Here is a 20391-nt window from a genome sequence, read left to right as displayed (position 1 = left end):
TCATGTGTGTCACCTGTCCCCACGCGTACGCTTTATTAATCTGTAGCGAAAAGCGACATTTTCTGTTGCCTGCTTACAGTGCTTTGCAGTGGCCTGTAAATTGCGTATAGTTTAGTACAGTCGTTGACGATGGGCCAATAGTCTCGTCTGGCCACTGTGTAGCTTGTATTATTTATTTACTTTTTACACTTTCCATCCTGTGGGCACTAAGAGGATCTTTATTTTTCGTGTTCGTTGTGAATTTGGCATACATAATGAGAGTAGCCGGGTTTTCTATCAAAACAATAGCTGCAATATGTGAGAAAAGCAAGCGCGATTGGTTCGACAAACAATAAAAACTATTGAATAATCAATAATTCAATGAAATTAGTTTAATTAGAATTATTCAGTTATTTTCTGGAGTAGTTACTGCCTACGTAATGTTGGATAACCATCAAGTTTTACAACAATGCTATTTTATAATGTCCCCATTTTCAGTTTCGAAGTTGTGGCAACCCTACTAAGAAGCCCCCGTTGAGGTCTAGTCTAACTCTCGGTGGTATAATCATACCACCGAGAGTTAGACTAGACCTCAACGGGGACGACCAAACCATTCGTACACTCTAACGACAAGGAATCGTTATGACAGGGCCATTAGATACGTTGGTCACTACACTCTCGCTGAATACAATAGAAGGACAAGCAGGCGGATTCATATTTTATTAGGCCTAACAAAAATTCTTGGGCAGACTTGTCTTCAATTTGATTAATAATAATCTCGCCATCGGTCGGAAAAATCGACAAACACATACGTCAATTTACAGATTATTAATCCATAGCAAAGTCTTTATTAAATAATTTAACTTTAAGACGTGTACAATATAAATTAAATGCAATATAAATTAAACAGAATTCTATTATAAGTTTTAATTTATATTAACATAAATATGTTTAACATGTGTACACGACGTCATCCAAGGACTCTGGTTGACAGAAAAAATTATTCGGTTGTCACGTGTCAACTTAAATAATTTGTCGCCTGAAAGCGATCCAAATGCTCAAGATAATCATGGCATCGTACTAATCGTCTAATAGCGATTAAAATCGTTAGTAAATGATCAAAATTTTCTTATCGCTTCCAAACGACTAAAAGAGTAAATAGGCTATGAAAACCGGCAGCCTTTTCATAGCCTATTTACTTGGGCAGATCTTGGCAACCTTTGATCGCCAGAGGTGATTTTCAATCGCTCTTTTACAGGGTAGCATAATTTGTTTTCTGATCAGTTTTTGTCTTAAAATTTAGTGGCCTCTTGAAAGCTGAGGCCTCAAGCTTTAGCTTATTGGTAAATCGGCATTGAGGACGGGGGCCAGAGAGGAACGTGGGACACCCTACCGAACTTTGATAGGCACGGGAATTGCACCTAATACTGGCGCTGATGTGCAGTGACATCTGATCCGAGCCGCCATATTGTGGAATCCAGAACATTGTGGAGGCCATAGGAAAGTGCTATAAAACACGTGTATCAACTGTTCACGCAGCTCACCAATCCTGAAAATTTTTTCAGTTATATAAAAAGGTTCTATATGAATCTATCATTTTAATCGGTGACTAAAATTAAAAATATTTTATTAGTAAACACCAACATCAATATCAACATAATAGTCACCAATAAAAATATCATAAGGAGGGAAAACAAACATTTAACATGAAGCAATAAAGTTAGAGAGTACATCTCCCAAAGAAGACATTTTTTAAAATAATGCTTTAAAAAAGTTTAAAATAACAGAAACCCCGAGAGTTATACATACAAAAGACATTTACATAAAATTTTGTATTATCAAAATAAAAATTTTAAAAAATCCCGTAATGAGTTACTTGTTCTTGTTCTTGTACGTGGGTTTATGTTGGAAGGTGTGACCGTTGTCGGCTTTTCTTCCGATGCGCCGCCTGGTGGCTAGGTGAAGCGGCCGGTCTTATATATGTACCGCTCAAGGGCTGAGATGTGGTGGCGCGGGTCTAAGCCCGCGTGAGGCCAGTAAAGTTGGCTGAGGTGACGAGTCTGGTGTAGATCCAAAGAAAGGGCTTGGCCCAACTCTAATGAGTTACTTAAGTTCCTGGCAACATTTGGTGGCGCCATCTGTTACGATATTTCATTAAAAACATTTTATATTTTCAGTTATTGTAAAATGGCCAAAAATAGCGTAATTTTGGGGTAGGATGGGTTTATAAATAATGTTGTAAATGCTAATAACGAATAAAATCGTCAGTAAATTCGATCATACTGGAGATATGACACTATTCCCTTTATCTCACCACCCCTCGATTTTTAATCAACATAGTTTAATAGCCTCGATCGCCCTAATACATAAACCTCCTCGCAAAATTTCAAAACATTTCGACAAAAAGCACAGGAGTTATTAAGCTTCAAACAGGGTGAACAAAATCGTGCCCCCATACACGCTGACATCTATACATACATAACCCCCTCCAGAATCTTTTGCATCTCTCCATGTTTCAAAGTGTCCAGAGTCCGAGAATGTAAAAATCTTGGGGAGTCATTCTCTGACCGATCGCCATACTTTCCCTCTGCTGTGTATAACAGCCGAGCAAAAGTAAAAATGAAGCATCTAGTAACCATTAAATAAAATAAGTTTTGCAATTTTATGTCTGTCTAAATGTGATTTGTTTATCACAGTTTTTCCTCAATAGCAATATCTGAAGTAGTTTTCAATTAATAATACGGCATGATTCTGGGTAATGGCGATGTGTCGTGCACGTGTATCTTAAGTGATGCAACAAGATCAAATTCTAAGTATGCAAGACTTCCGTTAACTGATGACAGGTATTCTAAATTTCTGTCTCAACTTTTCTCTGCCATTTTTATGTATTGCAACTCTGAACATGGATTCACATCATTTAGAAACATGATATACACTCTTTACATGGATGGATTAAATTCCTTCTAGATTATGAGCAGTTATAAATAAAATAGCACCAATTTTAAATCTATTTTTTTCTCTCTGACCTTAAACATTGCAACAGTGACACGTTATTTATTCTATAGGCAAAAAGAACAATTGCCTGAGACTTCCATCAATAGGGGCCTCAAACCAATTTTTTAAAAGAAAAGATTCACCCAAAAAATTTCTACAAAAAAAAAGTTTGAATCTGTATTACAGGCCCTATAGCAATATACTAATTCAAATGAATGAATTTGCCTGGGCTCCATGAAGCTATACCATGCCATGCATTGCATAGTATTAGGCCTACTTTTTTAATCCGTGACTGAATTTCTCTGTTCAATTTAGTTACCAATGTATTGCTACTCCTGAAAAACATTTAAGTATCCACAAGTTTTCTAATCGTAAAACTATATGTATACCTTTTCTTGTGAAACTGTATAATCTGCTCTTGTAATAACCATGGTTCGTGAGCATGATTGTCTGCAGAAAATTTTTCAAAGCTTGAAAACGAACAATTGCACAAATAAATTTAGAATTTTTTAGATTATAGAATACAGCAGGTCTGTCAAACTCATTTAAACAACGAGCCATTAATGCGACTGGTAAGGTTCACGCAGGCATCACATTTACAAATTTTCTTAAAGTTACAATTTGAAGTGAGAATGCAGGAATATAGATAGGGCAATTAAAACACATTATGTAGTTCAATGAATGCAACTCAACAATATTTGCTATATAATATGCAATATTGCTATAGTATTAGTTTTATTTAAACATTTATTTCATTTAACATACATATTTATAAAACTAAAATCAATTGTTTACACAGCAACTTGCCAACACTATCTTCCTTTTCCTAGTTTTCCAATATCTAAATTCAAAAACTCAGAACAAACAATTTTCATTATGGCAAATTAATGTTTATGTTAGTCTTTATGTTGATCTGTAAGCCGTTTTATTTCGGAGCATTGTGGCTGCAGGCCACGAAAAATCACATTTGGGCTGCCAGTTTGACACCCTGGAACACAGTATTACATCAATACAAAAGGAGAGACAAAAAGTGTCCTATGGTCCATTTTTATGATAAGTTGTGAAAATTTTACTCGATTCCTGGGGAGCAAGTGCCATTTACCCCCTCTGAAATGCTCACGCACCACTCAAAAATAAGACACAACTTTTTATGCAAACACGAAAACCGATTTTTACTAATTTTCATAACTTAACTAAGTTTATATCTTGTGCTTTAAATTTCTTACAATTGACAAACGTTATATATGTACAGTACATAACAGAGAACATTGATAAAAATATTAAACCATTTTATTTCACCACAGGTAATTTTTACCTACGTGCATAAATCAATAATTAATATTGCTTGACCGAAAAGCAATTCTAGATTTAACATACGATAACAAATCAAGACTTAATAGATTTCTTAGTACAAATGGCAAAACATCAAACATAAAAAAAAATTGTTCCCATCAACAGAAATTTGATACATGTAAATTGTTAATATTTTATGTTGAATTAGAATAGCACAGTGGAACAGTCTGTGATTACTTCTCTATAATACTAAACTCCATTCCTGACTTTTGTAACCGTTCTAATAGCGAAGTATCTTCAAAAGCAGCTGCCGGAGTTAAGACACCACCACTGAAAATAAAATTACAGAAATTAAATTAATCCATAAAAAGATACAAAGTAAATTTAAATTATATTTTCTTTATACCTTCCAGGCATTTTCTCATTTTCTTTCAAACACACAACACCAGCATTCACTAGACAGAGTGACGTAGTAATGTATGCTGCATCTATAAAAAGACCACTATGTAATTGAATTTCAACATTACATTTTAAAGAAACAAAAGTAAACACTAACCAGGTGCAGTTAAAGTTACTTTCATATTCTTATTGGGCGGTTCTGTACGTTGCTTGTCAACATCCAGTTTATCCTTCCACCCTTCAGCCCAAAACACAGTGGTGAAAGATGCTTCCTTAATCTGATACAATAAGAGGATATTTAGAAAGCTGTTGCAAATAAAAATAATATATTAAATCAAATTCATTACCTCTTGCCTTGATGGACCACCTTCTTTAAACTTCCCAAAAGAAAACAGATGTGGATACTGAAATTTTATTTAGCAAAATAAGTTCAAAGTGATCAGAATTAAAATTCATTAAAATATTTATTTTTAAAATGCAATATTGATAAAGACAAAAATACCATTATTAATAATTAATATGGTTATAAATTTATAATCATTTGGACTAATGGTAAGTGATTAAGTTGCCATTTTTAATTCTAATTATTAAATTTTGATACAATTAATTAATTTAGAATATTCTGGAAGAAAGAAAAAGAATCAAACCATGAATGTGAACCCACAACTCCCACTTGGTCTGGAAGAAATAATTGGATAGAGTATAATTGGCAATGAATCCATGCAGTAAGCATAAGTGTAAGTTTAAGTCACACTCATTTTTTCTTCCAGTATATTCTAAATTAATTAAATTAATTCTAATTATTAAATTCAATATTTAATCACATACCTTTAGTCCAAATTGCTTTATATATTTAATAAGCCAATTTATGATGTATTGAATTAAGCATTACACAAGAGTAAGTGAAAAATGAATGAGAATGAATTTATTATTTATGAAATATATTAAACAGGGTCCAGGTTAATATGGCCTGTTTTTAACTAGTCTGCATCAAGAACTCAGTCCATCATGCCTGTCTGTCCTGGAACATGTTCTGGAACCACTCTTTTGCCATCGTCTGCTGAACTACCTCCAACTTCTTTATAATGGCTGTCAATGAGACAAACACTGGTTCCACAACTCCAATTTCAGATGAGTGAAGTCACAGGGAGAAAGGTCCAAGTTGTATAGAGGATAAAGCACACATTCAATGTTTTGCAGTCCAAATACAATATGAGAACTTACATTGTTGTGGTGTAGGTGCCAATCAGACAGATGAATGCAGCACAGGGCTTTTTTAATCAATTTGTCAGACCAAGGTCCTCAAACTGTCATGCTGGTAAACCATTACCAGCATGACAGTTTCATTTCTTTTTAAAGCAGGACTACTTTAAAAGAAGCCTTATCAACATGGACCATGCCTAATGTATTTTGTGAGTAATAAATTCATTCTCTCTTTTTTTGACTCTCCCTCATGATTTTAGGCTTTATTTACTGTAAAACTGTAAACAAATCTTTAATAGTGTAAAGTTTTTTAAAAACTGATAATATAAAAATAAAATTTTATACAAAATATATTAAGTTAAACATTTGACAATTGGCAACCTTCAACTTACGGATAGCAAAAGTTTTCGGCCATACTTAAAAGGTGAAAAAATAAAAATCATCATTCCCATCAGTAAAATGAAAAATAAATTGAATAATGATGTTGAAAAATATGTCTCTATCTGCACCTGAATATAAAATTGATTATATTAGTTTTAAAATCGTCATCAAATTATATCAGTTACGATATAAGTTACCGGTCTTTCGTTTTTATAATTGTAATTAAAAAGTTGACTTCGGAGTGTGACTCCTTTATCACTTCCAGGAAAGGGAATGCACCATTTATTTGTAATGTCACTTTTAAAGACAACAGGTCTGGAAAAAAAAAATGAAATTTATTGGAAAGTAAAGTGAAAAACTTAAAATTTCATATAAAACAAAAATTCAAGTTGCATGAATTCTAATATTTTTACAATTATTACAGTGGAACCTCGCTTAACGAGCACCTTGCACAATGAGTATTTTGCATAACGAGCAAAACAAATTGTAAAAATTTGTCTCGCTTAACGAGCGATATTTCGCATAACGAGTGACGAGGAGAGGGGAAGTCCCGAATTGTGCACATGTGGCATGCTCCGTCAGTCTGTGTTTAGCACTCGTTCCGCTAGCATCTTAGTGTCGCTTGTGATCAGATATTTTTCCAAACTTGTGTTCACACATATTACTTATAAACATCACCAACCATAGCCCGTTATATAATAAACACGCCAAAAGATATGCCAAATTCTTGGGTCATTAAATTTAATGACCAATTCCAAATTAAATTTTAGAAATGTCTGAATTAAAAATTAAATATTTATAATTATTATATTTAATATGAGATGGAAACACAACTGCCTACCTCTAGTCAAATTAATTAATTTCTCATATTTAATTATAGCCTTTACATAACCCAAGAATTTGGAATGTCATTTGGAATGTTTATCAAACAGATTAGCTGTGATTTTTTTTTGTTTCTGCAAATCAAATTCTCATTCCAGGATGGTTCATTCTGCACTAGAAGAAAAGATGATGATGATTCATGCTCCTTAACAGTGTATATTGTACAATTTTTTTTTTAATAAACATTATACATAAAACATTTGAGCATTTTTTTGGCATGGAACACATTATCGTATTTTACATTAATTTCTATGGGAAAAATTGTTTCGCTTAACGAGTGTTTCGCATTACGAGTAAGACTCTGGAACAAATTATGCTCGTTAAGCGAGGTTCCACTGTATTAGAACTTTTCTTACAAATGAAATACAATAAAATACACACATTTACTCAGACTATAAGATTTTAATGTATGATTGCTGCCAAATAATAATGATGATAAAGCTTTTGTAAAGTCATTTATACATTTATGTGTAATTTCAATTTTATTGTGTGGCATGACAGTACATTTTAACAGTCTTCAGATTGCCGGTGTGTGATTAACTTGCCAAAAACAAAACAAGATGGAGGATATCGATCAAGGTGCCAGAGTGTCACTTATGTATGATTAGTGAAATTAAAGGTTATATATTTAATGTTAGTGTGAATCTTTTGTGTTGTGATTGAGAAACATACAGCTTTAGTAATTTAACAAATACCTTCCAAAATTTTTTTACCAAGAATATATTTTAATAAATTTTAAATGTTCAGCTAGCTACTACTGTACAACTTTTCTATATCTCTTCACATCCTTATTTTTTACAAATTATGCTAGAAAAGTAATAAAAACAATTGTAATATTAAATAAGACTGATTAAAATATAAAATAACCCAGAGAAACCTTACTTAAGGAGTAAAGTTTGCAGTTAAGTTTTAAAAATATCTTAAATTTAGAATAAAAATTGGCAACTAGGCAACATTGTAGGCAGTTATGCAGAGGTATCACAACCATTTTCTCTTTGTCTACAGAAGCAAGTGTTCATAGTGTCCGTTTTAATCAATTCATTGAAATAATTAAAAAAAACACATTCTACAAAAAAAAAATCATTGAACCAAACTGTTAGACTTTAAGGGGCCACAAAATGGGACTATGAATTTTATCATAGGGGTGCTGCAATTGGATCAAACAGGGTCAACTTCACTTTCTTAAATGAAAACTCCCAGTTGTTTTTTACTGCATATTATGATTCTACATAAAAAACAAAACTTTCACCTGAAAAAGCTTTCTGAAAGATGCACAAATGAAAAGTTATGAGGATTTGAACTTTTATATGGTTGTGAAATCATGCACTCCTCTGTAGATTTGTATTGTTCATTGGAAAAAAAAATGCTTAAAAATCATTTGGAAACTTATCTGGCAGAATCATTCTTTTTCTTCAAATAACAAACTGATAAAAAAAAAACCTGTATCATGGTGCATGAAGACCATCAAGCTTGCAACGAAGAAAAGACATTGATCTTTATCCCACCAAATAATAATGGTTTTCCTAATTATTTTTCCTTTTTTCAGTTTATTTCAGAAATAACCAAAGATCAAGGCCGGATCATCGCGTAGACAAATGAGACAAATGTCTAGGGCCTGGTCAAACTGTCTATTTTGAAAAGATTTGTAAATAAGATAGTTTACCTTTTTGTTGGATAACTGTATATACATATATTGGATATTTGTTGGATAATAAACAAAAATATATTGCTTTTTATATGGTTATCGTAAATTCTAAAATCTAAAGAAAATGTGTTATGTTTCTTCTCGTGGGAGAGGGAGGGGGGCCCAGTAAGAAGGAAATGTCTAGGGCCCCCATAGTGGGTTAATCTGGCCCTGCCAAAGACGCATTGAGTGTGGCAGTTGCATAAACGTTCAAATGCTCATAACATCAAATCAGTGAAACTTTTTAAAAAATGTGCTTCAGATAAAAGTTTGTTTGATTCAGAACCATAATATTCAATAAAAAGATCATTTCCATCTGAGAAAGTGAAGTTGATTCTGTTTTCACCAATTTGATTTATTATTTATTTTTTGCTGATGTAAATAGTTTATTAAAAGCTTGAAACCTAATGTATTGTTATATAATTTTGTGCATGATGTGGTATCTACTACAGGTGTAGTCTGTAAATATTGTCTGTTAAAATGCACTTTCTGTACTTCCTTGTAAATTTTTAACAAGTAATATAAGTGGTACCTCATGGCAGTTAGTGTATTAATATGTCTGGCAGCTTGATCGTTTATTGTTAGGAAAATTTCTTAGTTAACCTGATTTGATATTAACTTAAATATATCCTTATAAATCCAATAATTAGGTATTTGAATCATTATAAATTGAGCTTATGTATAAATTGAATAATTTTAACTATCAGCAAATGCACATTTATAAGATAACATTAATATAGAATTGTAATATTTTTACATGCAAAGTGATAAAAAATATAATTATATTCATTCAGATAATTACTAATATAAAAACTGTGTGCGTGTGTGTAAATTCCTTATAACTCCCCATAATTTTTGTCCAATCCAGATAAAATTTTGGTTATATTCATTTTATGTTCTGATAGAAAGTATAGTAAGCTACTTATTTTGCAAAAATATTAGCTATATAATAAATGTATTTTGGATCGGTAATCACATTTATGTTGCAATGACATCGGTGATCACATGATGTTCATTCTTGATGAGGAAATTGCCCTTAAGTTAAAGTGACCAGATATGTTAGGTTCAAATGCGGGACGCTTCTGTGTTGTGGGAGCTAAAAATGGGGTCAACCTCCGACACACACACACACACACACATATATATATAATAATTAATTCATTAATAAATAATTTAGTAGAAAAATATATAAATACATAAATGCATAAACTTAAAAATAACTCTTTATAGAAAAAACAATACACAACAATAGTCAAAAATAATTATTAATATCTATTTTTTTTATTAATATTTTCTGGCAGAGTGAATTTTTTCAATAAAATCATAATTATTTGATATATTGTTATAAAATTCTTTGCAGGAATTGAAAAAATTACACTTCACTTGTAATACAGCCTTTGATTATGTATTATAGTATTTGATTATGTAATATGATATGCAAAGACAGCCTGAGGATACTATAGATTGCACCCTATGGAATTTCGGGACTTATTTTTTGTCTCCGGTCCAAATTAGGGTATCGTTGAACTCATCTCAGTCCCGAGTTAAAATATATACTCAACGTCCCGATATTCTATAGGGTGAAATTTATAGTACAGCCAAGTTGTCATGCATATTATCTATATATGGTGCTGTTTGCCTACAACGGCCACTACGGGCACCCCTAGATATTATTTAAATTAACAATACATTCAGTATATTATTATTGCAATAGGAATTTATTATTTATACCACGGAATGACACCATTGCACTAGAACACCCACTAGGGGGAGTCCCGGGCTACTAATAGTGAAAGAAAAAAACAGCAACTTTGTGCTCTTGATGATTTGCGAACATGTTGAAAATGTTACATGACCAAATGCGGGACACTTTCTAGAATGGTGTTCAATACGGGACTAACAACCCAAATCCGGGACAGTCCCGCACAATCCAGAACGTCTGGTCACCTTACCTTAAGTTGCATCTTAAAATATTTTGGCAAATGGCAAACTTTAAAACTCACTTCATTAAATTTAAAATTTCAACTTTAAAAATGATAGCTGTATAGTGTCACTTCTATAACAAATTTTTTTAAAATCTTTCCATAGTGACCATACGACATTCTATTATCCAATTGGAAGTAATGATCTAACAAGCCTGTTACTTAGGAAGTGTTATCGCTCATCTAATTAACGTATGTATAATTCATCTTTGTTTTATCAACATGGAACTAAAAGAACTCGCTATTTTGTCGAGAAAAAAAAAACAAATGCCCAGAGGAAAGTGAAAGAGTAAAATTGATCAGGTAAATTCTACATGTAAAAAAAAATAAGAAGAATTGAGACCCCTGAAGGCAGTGAAGTCTGACTTCAGCAACATCATGTAAGAATGGCTTTCTCAAGGACTGCAGAAACAGCATCACAACATAAAGCTCAACTTGAAGCCTTTCTCAATTTTTCAATCTCTACTTTCTCATAACAAATATTCCATCGTGTTGACAGAATATTTTAATATATATATATATAACTTTCAAAAAAATTCATTATAAAAACACAATGTATAATATAATGCTCTGATAAATTAAAAATGATTTTAGATTTAATTAATTTTTATATCTTAACATACCTTTTTGACAGATGATGTGAAAAGTTTGGACTTTTCTTAAAAACAGTCTTATTTAATTCTTTCCTAATTTCTTTAGTCTTATTCTTAGTCGTTATTCCATTAACCACAGAACTCCACGTGCCTGCGTTAATGGTTTGACCCTAAAATTTTTAAATGTTCTTTTAAAATATCTATATTTATTTTCATATTATGATTTATTAAAAACATGTTAAAGTTAACATTGTATAGCTATACAGTCAGCTCACATTAATATAAATTTCTAGGAAAACAGTACTTAGTTTGTTTTATTGAAAATTCATATTAATGATTTTTTGGGGTTGAGATTATATAATTTAGGAACTTAATAAGCAATCTAAATCTCTAAATTACGATATTTTCAATTAATTTACTAAATGAAGTTAAATAAAATTTATTATTTATTTATTTACAAAAACATATTAACAATCTAAATGATTTTAAAGTTAAATAAACTGAGGAAGAGACAGTATTTGCCATTTAAGTACAGATAGAGCAGTATATCAGAGTGGTTAAAACTTTAACTTCTATTTTCTGAGGAATTGGTACACTCAAACCAGATGTTTGAATTGTTCTACAAACCCATCTTTGCTTAATAGAAGAAAATCTATTCTACTCAAAATGGAACATTTATTACAGTATCACTTTTCATTGTTCATGTCAAAAAGTATAAAAATCAACCATTATTGGAAATAGGATTATTTCTTGGGAATGTTGAAGTTAATTTACAGTTCAGTTTAACTAATTCTAGTAAAATTTTTCTTTACTTTACTGAATGAAATTTAACATTGTGAAAATGGTGTTTTGCCAGGGAAACAACAAAATTTGCATTAACTTGAGAATTTAATTTATTAGTGTTCATTTAAGGTGAGTTGACTGTATATATCAGAGTTTGAAATAATTAAATTTATTGTGTTAACAACATATAAAAACACAAATCGTAAGCACCTGCGGTCCACTGTTAAATTCAAGATATGTTTCTACAGAATTGAGATCACCTGAAATAGATACATTTTATATATTATTTTTTCCTTGTGTTCTATTGTTTAGTACAGTGATGCCCAAACTTTTCAATTGGTGAGAAATATTTTGTATATTCCATATATACCAAAAGTAAGTCTATTTTCATCATTTATAATTGATATGCCAAATATTTTCATGGCCAAATTAAGTTGCCTGGTTTAAGGCAGGATGGATTTAGCCTAGGGACCATAGTGTGGGCACCACTGGATTGGTATATAACAATATTTTTCTTTTAATTCACTGAATAAATTTAGTAATAACTATTACATTTAAGTAACTGAAATAAAGTAGTATATTGAGTAATATTATTGTTAATTGTCTACTTGGACTTTACTTATTAATAGGACTTTAAACACCAGTATAAAATCCTATTAATAAGTAAAGTCCAAGTAGACAATTAACAATATTATTAGAATTTAAGGACAGTAAGGCTTTTACAATTAGTATATTGAGTGTTCAAATTTATCAATATAACTGATATATTGCCTTGATATTAGCTTAAATATAACTAATTTGTCCTGAAAGTGGATGTTTAGACTTCCATCTTCTCTTAATATTAATTTTATTAAATACTTTAAAAGACTGGACAGATGTCTGAGTAGCTTAACTGTTATTACATCCTCAAGCTATACAGAAAATGAGAATTCAAGCCACACTCTGGACCAATCTTTGCTTTCATAATTTAAACAAATGATTTACCATATATCTCGGCAAATAAGACAATAGTTGAACCATAAAAAATGGTCCCGAAAATCTGGGGTCATCTTATAGGACAGATACAAAAAAATTAAATTGAAATTTATATAAATTAAAACCATTATAAAACAACAGACAAACCATAATTATTTACTAGAAGAGAGTAGGGTATGTGCACAAAATAGAATAGCCCATACAATGTTTTTGTGAATAGTCATGGTCATTACCTGAATGCCTGAATTAGTGCGAATGTTTACAAAAATCGCCAGATGCAAGAAAATAAAATTTGTTCATTCGAAAAATTACAAATAGGACATAATTCCATATACGCTATACAGTATTATTATTCAGATAATGATCGCTGATCTAAACTAAATTCATAGGCCGTTGATAATTTAGGGGTCGTCTTATAAAACAGATATATGCTAAAATTATAAAACTTCGACAAAAATTTATACCTCGTCTTATCTGAAGGTCATCTTATCCGCCGAGATATACAGTATTTAATGTAATGTAATTTTTTATTATTAATATGAATACAAGATGACTTATCCTTATGCCAAATTAAATTTAGTTAAATTAATTTAATATTAACCTAAATTTAGTCTGATAAATCTAATGATTAGATATTTTAATTAATAATATAAATTTAACATTTTAAATATCAATAAATACACAGAACTGTTATTAGCATGAAATTGATCATCAAGATGAAGGATTTTATTTTCATAAATGCACATTTATAAAATAACATTCATATGTGTAATTGTTATATTTTTATACACAAAATAATGAAGATAAAATTATATTTATTCAAATAATATATCTATACCTTGAAACTTTTTTTTAACCAGAGATACTCCCAAATCACAGGGAATGCTGTCAAATCCACATGCTCCAATTATATAAACTCCTTTTTGAATTGCTTCTTCGTGATATTTCAATTGCATCCCTTCAAGAAACTAAAAACTCTAGTGATTAATGAACCATTTCCATAAAAACAAATTAATTATTAATTCATAACATTATGTTTACCAGTGATTCTGCACTAACGTCTAGATGATGAGTTTTGGCAGTAAGGCATGCTTTAACAACACATTCTCCAAATAAATTGTACTAAATTTCATAAAAGAAAGATTATGTTTTATATAAAATTCTAACTGATATTATCACAATAATCTATAATATCAAATTACTTTTAAAATATAAATCTATATCTATCATATTAAATATATTCTGAAATTTGATTTCTTTCTTTAAAAATTTTATTTCCTAATTTAAAACAAAATATGAAAACATGTTCAAGAAATTCAAACTTTTAATTATTGCACAGGTATTTTAAAATTAGCATTTGATCAAGTACAAATACTAATTTTATTACTACATATGGAAAGAATATATTTATGTAATTATGTAAATATTGTCTCCTAAACATTATAAAGTGCAGACACTCAGACACTTGAAATAAACTTAAGATGAAGATTGCCAAGTGTCAGAGTGTCTGCACTTTATGTTTAGGAGACAACAATAATTACTGACACGGTTTCAAATGCGTTATGTAAATATTGTTGAATTCCCAAATTTTCACCAGACTAGTGTTTAAATGCAACAGTGATGGAAAAGTGCAAAACTTTTAATAATGTTTGTTGTTGGCATCAGTTGCTACAAGAAAAGGTCAGCATGAATATATGTGTTTTTAATGTCAAATCATCAATCCTTTTTAACAAAGATTGTATTTTATCTTCAAGTTGTTAACTATCTCTCTCTGACTGGAATTTTTAATAAAGGATAAAGATTTAAATAGACCCAAATTTGTTTCTATGGTCATTATTATTTTTAAATTGTATATAGTCCTTGGAAGAATGTAATTTATGGAATCAATAGTACTTGTAAATCTTTTGTATTTGTAAGAAATTTTTGATCTTATTTTATGGATGGTGTTTTTCAGAAATTATCAACAAATAAAGCTATATATTAGAGCACTTAGTAATCGAGAGAAAGACCAGTCGTATCTCTTATAGACCTATCATCTATAAATCTACATCACAGATACCAAATCTCAGGATCCATTTTCAGTTAGTGTCTAGTTTTTATAGGTGGTATCTTGTCATTTGTATCGAATCTCTAACTAAAAGCAGAAGAGAAAGGGTACACATATGCTACAAGTCACGGTCACTACCATTGGCTATTGAATACTATTTTAAGTAAAGTCTACGCAAGTAATTATCAGCCAAGAATAAACTAACATTTTAATAACTAATAATGTGAAAGCAGGAAAGAATTATGTCTAATGTCTTTTCGATTTTGAAATTTATTATATGGCACAAATCTTTGGCAGAACTGTGATTGTAAATTATCATATACAGCTTAATAATAAACAGAACTGGAAGAATGATGTAGCACAGAATTTTCTTTGTAAGTATATTCACAGAAAGTCAAAATAAAGTAAACAATTTACCAGGGTTAAGTATTATAAATGATAATTATTTGTTTACTCTTTACTAAGGAAATAATTATTTATGTATTGTTTATATATTGAAGTTTAAAAACAAAAAAAAAAACCTACTACAAGGCTAATCAATATAAGTAGATTTGTATTTCAAATTATTAATTAAATAATAAACACACTCGAGTTCGTTCGACCCGTTTCTTATTTGAGTGTGTTTATTAACCTTTGTACGACAGCTTCGTTTAGTTAAATAATTATTCATATTTAAAATATATATGTGGGAAAAAATTTACAGGCCCAGAATAGGACTTAAATCCACGTCCTACGTTTACCATGCAGGAGCGTTACCAGTTACGACACCCAGACTCCTTAACCGGTAACGTTTCTGCGTGGTAAACAGAGGATAATCGAGTCTACGGACCAATCTTTTCTGTCAGACTATGCTAAATTATAATAATTTCTCGTGATTAAAACTTACTGGTCCTACACAATTTAAAAGTACTTTGGTCTTCTTACACATTTCTAACAGTGAATTTTCATCACTAATATCAGCAATGATAATAGGTATATCTGCATTTATCGGTTCACCTGAAAGAATAAAAGTTTATCATTAAAGATGTAATTTCTTACTCTTTATCGCAATAATGCAATACTTTATTATAAAAGTTTTATTCTTTTATTATTATAAACTGATATATTAAATGATTACATTATTCTTTTGACTAATATTATTCATAAGTTAATGAGATGTTTGAATTCTGGATGAAGGCAGTCTCTCCTTTAATTTAATACAAAGGACTCATTGAAAAAAATAACAGATAGATATTTAGAAAACAATTTCCACAAATTAATATAAATCATCACGAATGTATTTTCTTACTTCAAAAATTACTTACAAAGACGTCGTTACACGAAAGCCGGAAAAAAATTTCAAGGACAGATTAAATCACGTTGAAAAGAATAACAAAACAAGTATACGTCAAATTTTTTAAGTTTAACAAACAAATAATTTTGAAATATTTTACATAACTATATAAGATTCTTCTAGTATAAGCATACTTTTTTAGAAAATTATAATAAATGGTTAATTAACTAAAGTTAAGTTTTTAAACAGCACCCTGAAATTTAAAGACAAATTAAGTTGTATCCTGTTATATAATCATCTATAGATTTATAAATATAAAATTTCAGTAATCAGGCAAATGTAATTCATATCAATAATTTCATTATTATTTTAAAACAGTTCTTTAATAGCAAATACTATAAAGAAAAATATAATTAAGCAACAATACAGTTACAAATAATACAAATATGCTTTCTTTTCCTCGATGCCTATTAAAAGAACCTACGCATACTGGAAATCCTTGAAGCTTCAAGGTATTCAAGTATGCAAATTAAAAAGCTCCAACGATCTAAATCGAATTATTTAACTTCGTCAAACTCGTCATTAAACAATTTAATATTTATTACGGTATTTTTCGTTAAATACCGTGCGAATAAGTAAACCACGGAATCAAAATAGTGTCCTTGGATTATTATTTAATACAAATCTATTACAGTAAAAAATTATCATCCGAATTTATAAAAATCTACATCTTCATCAATCAATATAAAATTTACTTTAGATAACAAATGTCATACATGGTTAGACTTATTTTTATGTAAATGTGGCAAGAATTAATTCGCGAAATCTTTAAAACCCTAGGTACAGGATTTCAGTTAAATATTTAACCTCTGCATATTAAATATTAACGCGTTACGAATTATTTGTAACATTTAACATTGTAGAAATATTTGAGGTTATGTGTAGCAAGTATAATATGCAATGAATCACCATGATAACGCGCATTTTTAATGCCAATCTTTTATCGTCTACATCAGAAATAACGGTTAAAAATATATATATTATACATATTTGATAAGATTTGTCTCCATACATACCAACAGACTGCAGATACTCTTTTGATTTTTCGATCACAGATTTTAACTTGTTTTCGCTTCTGGCTGCTAAGGCAAATTTCACGTTTTCGGTTTTAGACAGTCGAGCTAATTCTTCGAACACATATTGACCCGTAAAGCCCGTAGCACCAAAAATAACTATGTCAAATTCACGTGCAGCCATCTTCACCCTTGAACGACCAAACCCACACTAGCAGAAACAAGACAGGTATCTGTCTAGTGTCTGTCGATTACATCACACTACTGTTTCACGTGTCACGCTCTCGATTTAAAACTATAATCAATTTCTTTTTTAAAAAATAATTGTTATAATTAATTATTATTATTATTTAAAGAATTTCATTAGTTAAAATAAACTTTACGTCGTTTGTACTTTTTTAAAACTGGGCGTTACTGTATTTTAAATTTAATGTCGACCAATCGGATTCCACGTGAAGTTTTATTGGTGGATTTGAATTTAATTAAATTCGAAAATTTTAAATTGATCAATTGTTTTAATTTTTTTGTTCTGTTAAATTCTGTGTTTTTTTTTTATAGTAGTGTTTGATATCTTCGTTTCAATCGCAGACGACGCCCACTCGTCTATTTATTTATTGATATTTTTATGAGTTATAAGATTAGAAATCGGTACTCTTTACCTTCGATAAATAGGAATTATGAATAGTATTAAATAATTTTAGTTGTTTTACAATAATATATCAATAACATTTAAAATGTTATAACACTGTTATCTGTAAATTAATTTTATTGAGTTCATTGTCGAAATTTATTTTTTTTTATTTTAATATGTGTCGAATGTTAAAAAAATTACTTAAATCGGGATTAGTGTTTTAACCCGAATGAAGTAAATTGAGGTTAAAGTCAATTCCGTACAATGACATTATATAATGATATTAATTAATGTAAAGTTTTTGATATGTCAGATTACTTTTGACCAATTATGGATGACAATTTTAGATGTTAATTTGTTTTTGTGGCGTCATTTATGCATTATTGCACTTTTTATATTTTACTTTTTATGTCCTGTGGGCACTGACAGAGATTGGATTGGACTGCAATGATTGTAGAGGTCAACATAACACATTTGCTTTATTAGTAAAATATCATGAAAAAAATAGAAGACGAATGACAATATATAGAAAATTAATCAAGATGAAATTACAAAAGTTGGGATAATGGCGTGCTGTGCCACAGTTTGTAACATTTACAAGTAAATCTAGTGGAGGATCAGTGGAGGATTGAATGGAGGATCGAGAAGAACCCAAAGGATTCTTCTCGATCCTCCACTCAATCCTCCACTTTTGAAGTTACTCTTTTGAAGTTACTTGCAAAATGTTACTTGAAAAATAATTTTTGAGTTGAAGACAGACGAACCCAAAGGATCCTCAACTCAAAAATTAACAATATTTAAATAATAATTACAGTATAAGTACCTTTTATTAACATGTGCAAGGATGGTCCAATAAACCATATTTACCATCATAAATATTTTTAATAAACGTTTTCAGGTTCGAACAAATAAATTTTAATTGTTTCGTCTCAATGTAACCTCCCGTGGATCCGCTTCTGAGTAACTTGTCAATAAATTACAACCTTTAAGTGCCAAATATAGATTTAAATAACACAAAGTGAGTAAATATTAATACTAAATTATAATGTTATTACGATAAAAATTTGATTAAAAATAAACTTTCCCATATTTATTAATTATGTTGTTTACTTTTAAAATATTTACGATTTTCGCCCCCGGATAGCACAGGAAATTAAAGAGATAAATGTCGCGTCTTGGATACGTAGTCGTCACGCGCGTGCGCAGTCAAATAGAAATTCCACATCCAAGGTCAATCAGGCACCAATTTAAAAACTTAAGTAATAAAAATTTAGCGTTGAAAACCGGTTTTTACTTTAATTCAGTTTTTCAATATGTTTCTAGTCGAATTCAGTCAAAAAATCTTAATTTGATTATAATTTTTTAATGTTAGAAGGTAATTAGCATAAATTACAAGGTGTCTTGTTTCGTCTTCGCTCCCCGGGAGCGAACGGGGAGCGAAGACGAAACAAGACACCTTGTAAATTTTTCCTATAGTTTGTCCTAGACACGCGTAGATATGTGTTCTGACTTGTACCGGAGTTAATGCTCTTATTTCAAAGTCGGCCGCTTTGGTTACACAAGGTGGGGAAACGGGCGTCACGTGATCGCATACCTTACTTTTTACGACAGAAATTTCGTTAGCTTGAAAATTTTATTTTTTCTCTCGATTTTAATTATTTTTAACTAACTCTTTTTGATGGATTCTGATATATTCGTGTGAGAGATCGGATCTGACGAAATGTTCGAAAGAAAATTTATTTAAATCTCAGAAAAAAAATTTTTGACACTATAGAAACATGTTACACACACGTAAAGATGGATGCCTGCTAAGTACAAAATGGTTGTATCATGACAAAATATTCCCTGCCCAACTCCAGTGGCGTAGCGAGGGGGGTGCAAGGGGTGTATCATGCACCGGGCGCCACTCGCAGAGGGGCGCCCAAATGGTCTCCAAGACAAACTATATGTGTTTCTGGAGGGGGGAGGGGGGGAGGGGGCGCCAGTTACGTTCGTTATGCCACTGCCCAACTCAGTTCGAATTTAAGTTATAAAGGTGTTTGACTCACTCTGTGTAATGAAATGATAAAGGTAAACTACGAAACCGATTTTTTTTCAAGCTCCGATGGTCCATAAAACAAAGGCAAGTGTAAATAAGAAAATGAATTTATTACCAAAAGTTGGGTACAAACAGGTTACTTTTCGACATATTCACTGTGAAGATTGAGGCATTTGTCATA

General features: G+C 30.5%; 1 protein-coding gene across 1 annotated transcript; it reads right to left on the bottom strand.

Annotated features, from left to right (window-relative positions):
• Positions 1–3670: 3670 nt before the first annotated feature.
• Positions 3671–17790, bottom strand: LOC136984963 (saccharopine dehydrogenase-like oxidoreductase). Its single transcript, XM_067282116.1, has 12 exons — positions 17545–17790; positions 16082–16191; positions 14190–14270; positions 13987–14116; positions 12384–12433; positions 11421–11560; positions 6447–6564; positions 6261–6377; positions 5013–5069; positions 4823–4943; positions 4673–4754; positions 3671–4596 (listed from the first exon to the last, which is right to left on the bottom strand). Exons 1-12 carry the CDS (start codon positions 17723–17725, stop codon positions 4500–4502), a joined length of 1284 nt encoding a protein of 427 aa, XP_067138217.1. The 5' UTR covers positions 17726–17790; the 3' UTR covers positions 3671–4499.
• Positions 17791–20391: the final 2601 nt, after the last annotated feature.

Source organism: Centruroides vittatus, unplaced genomic scaffold (genome assembly GCF_030686945.1).
Source record: "Centruroides vittatus isolate TY-2023 unplaced genomic scaffold, ASM3068694v2 contig_941, whole genome shotgun sequence".
NCBI classification, from domain to species: Eukaryota; Metazoa; Arthropoda; class Arachnida; order Scorpiones; family Buthidae; genus Centruroides; species Centruroides vittatus.
The sequence above is the reverse complement of the archived record's forward strand: the minus strand, read 5'-3'. Positions and strand labels throughout refer to the sequence as shown.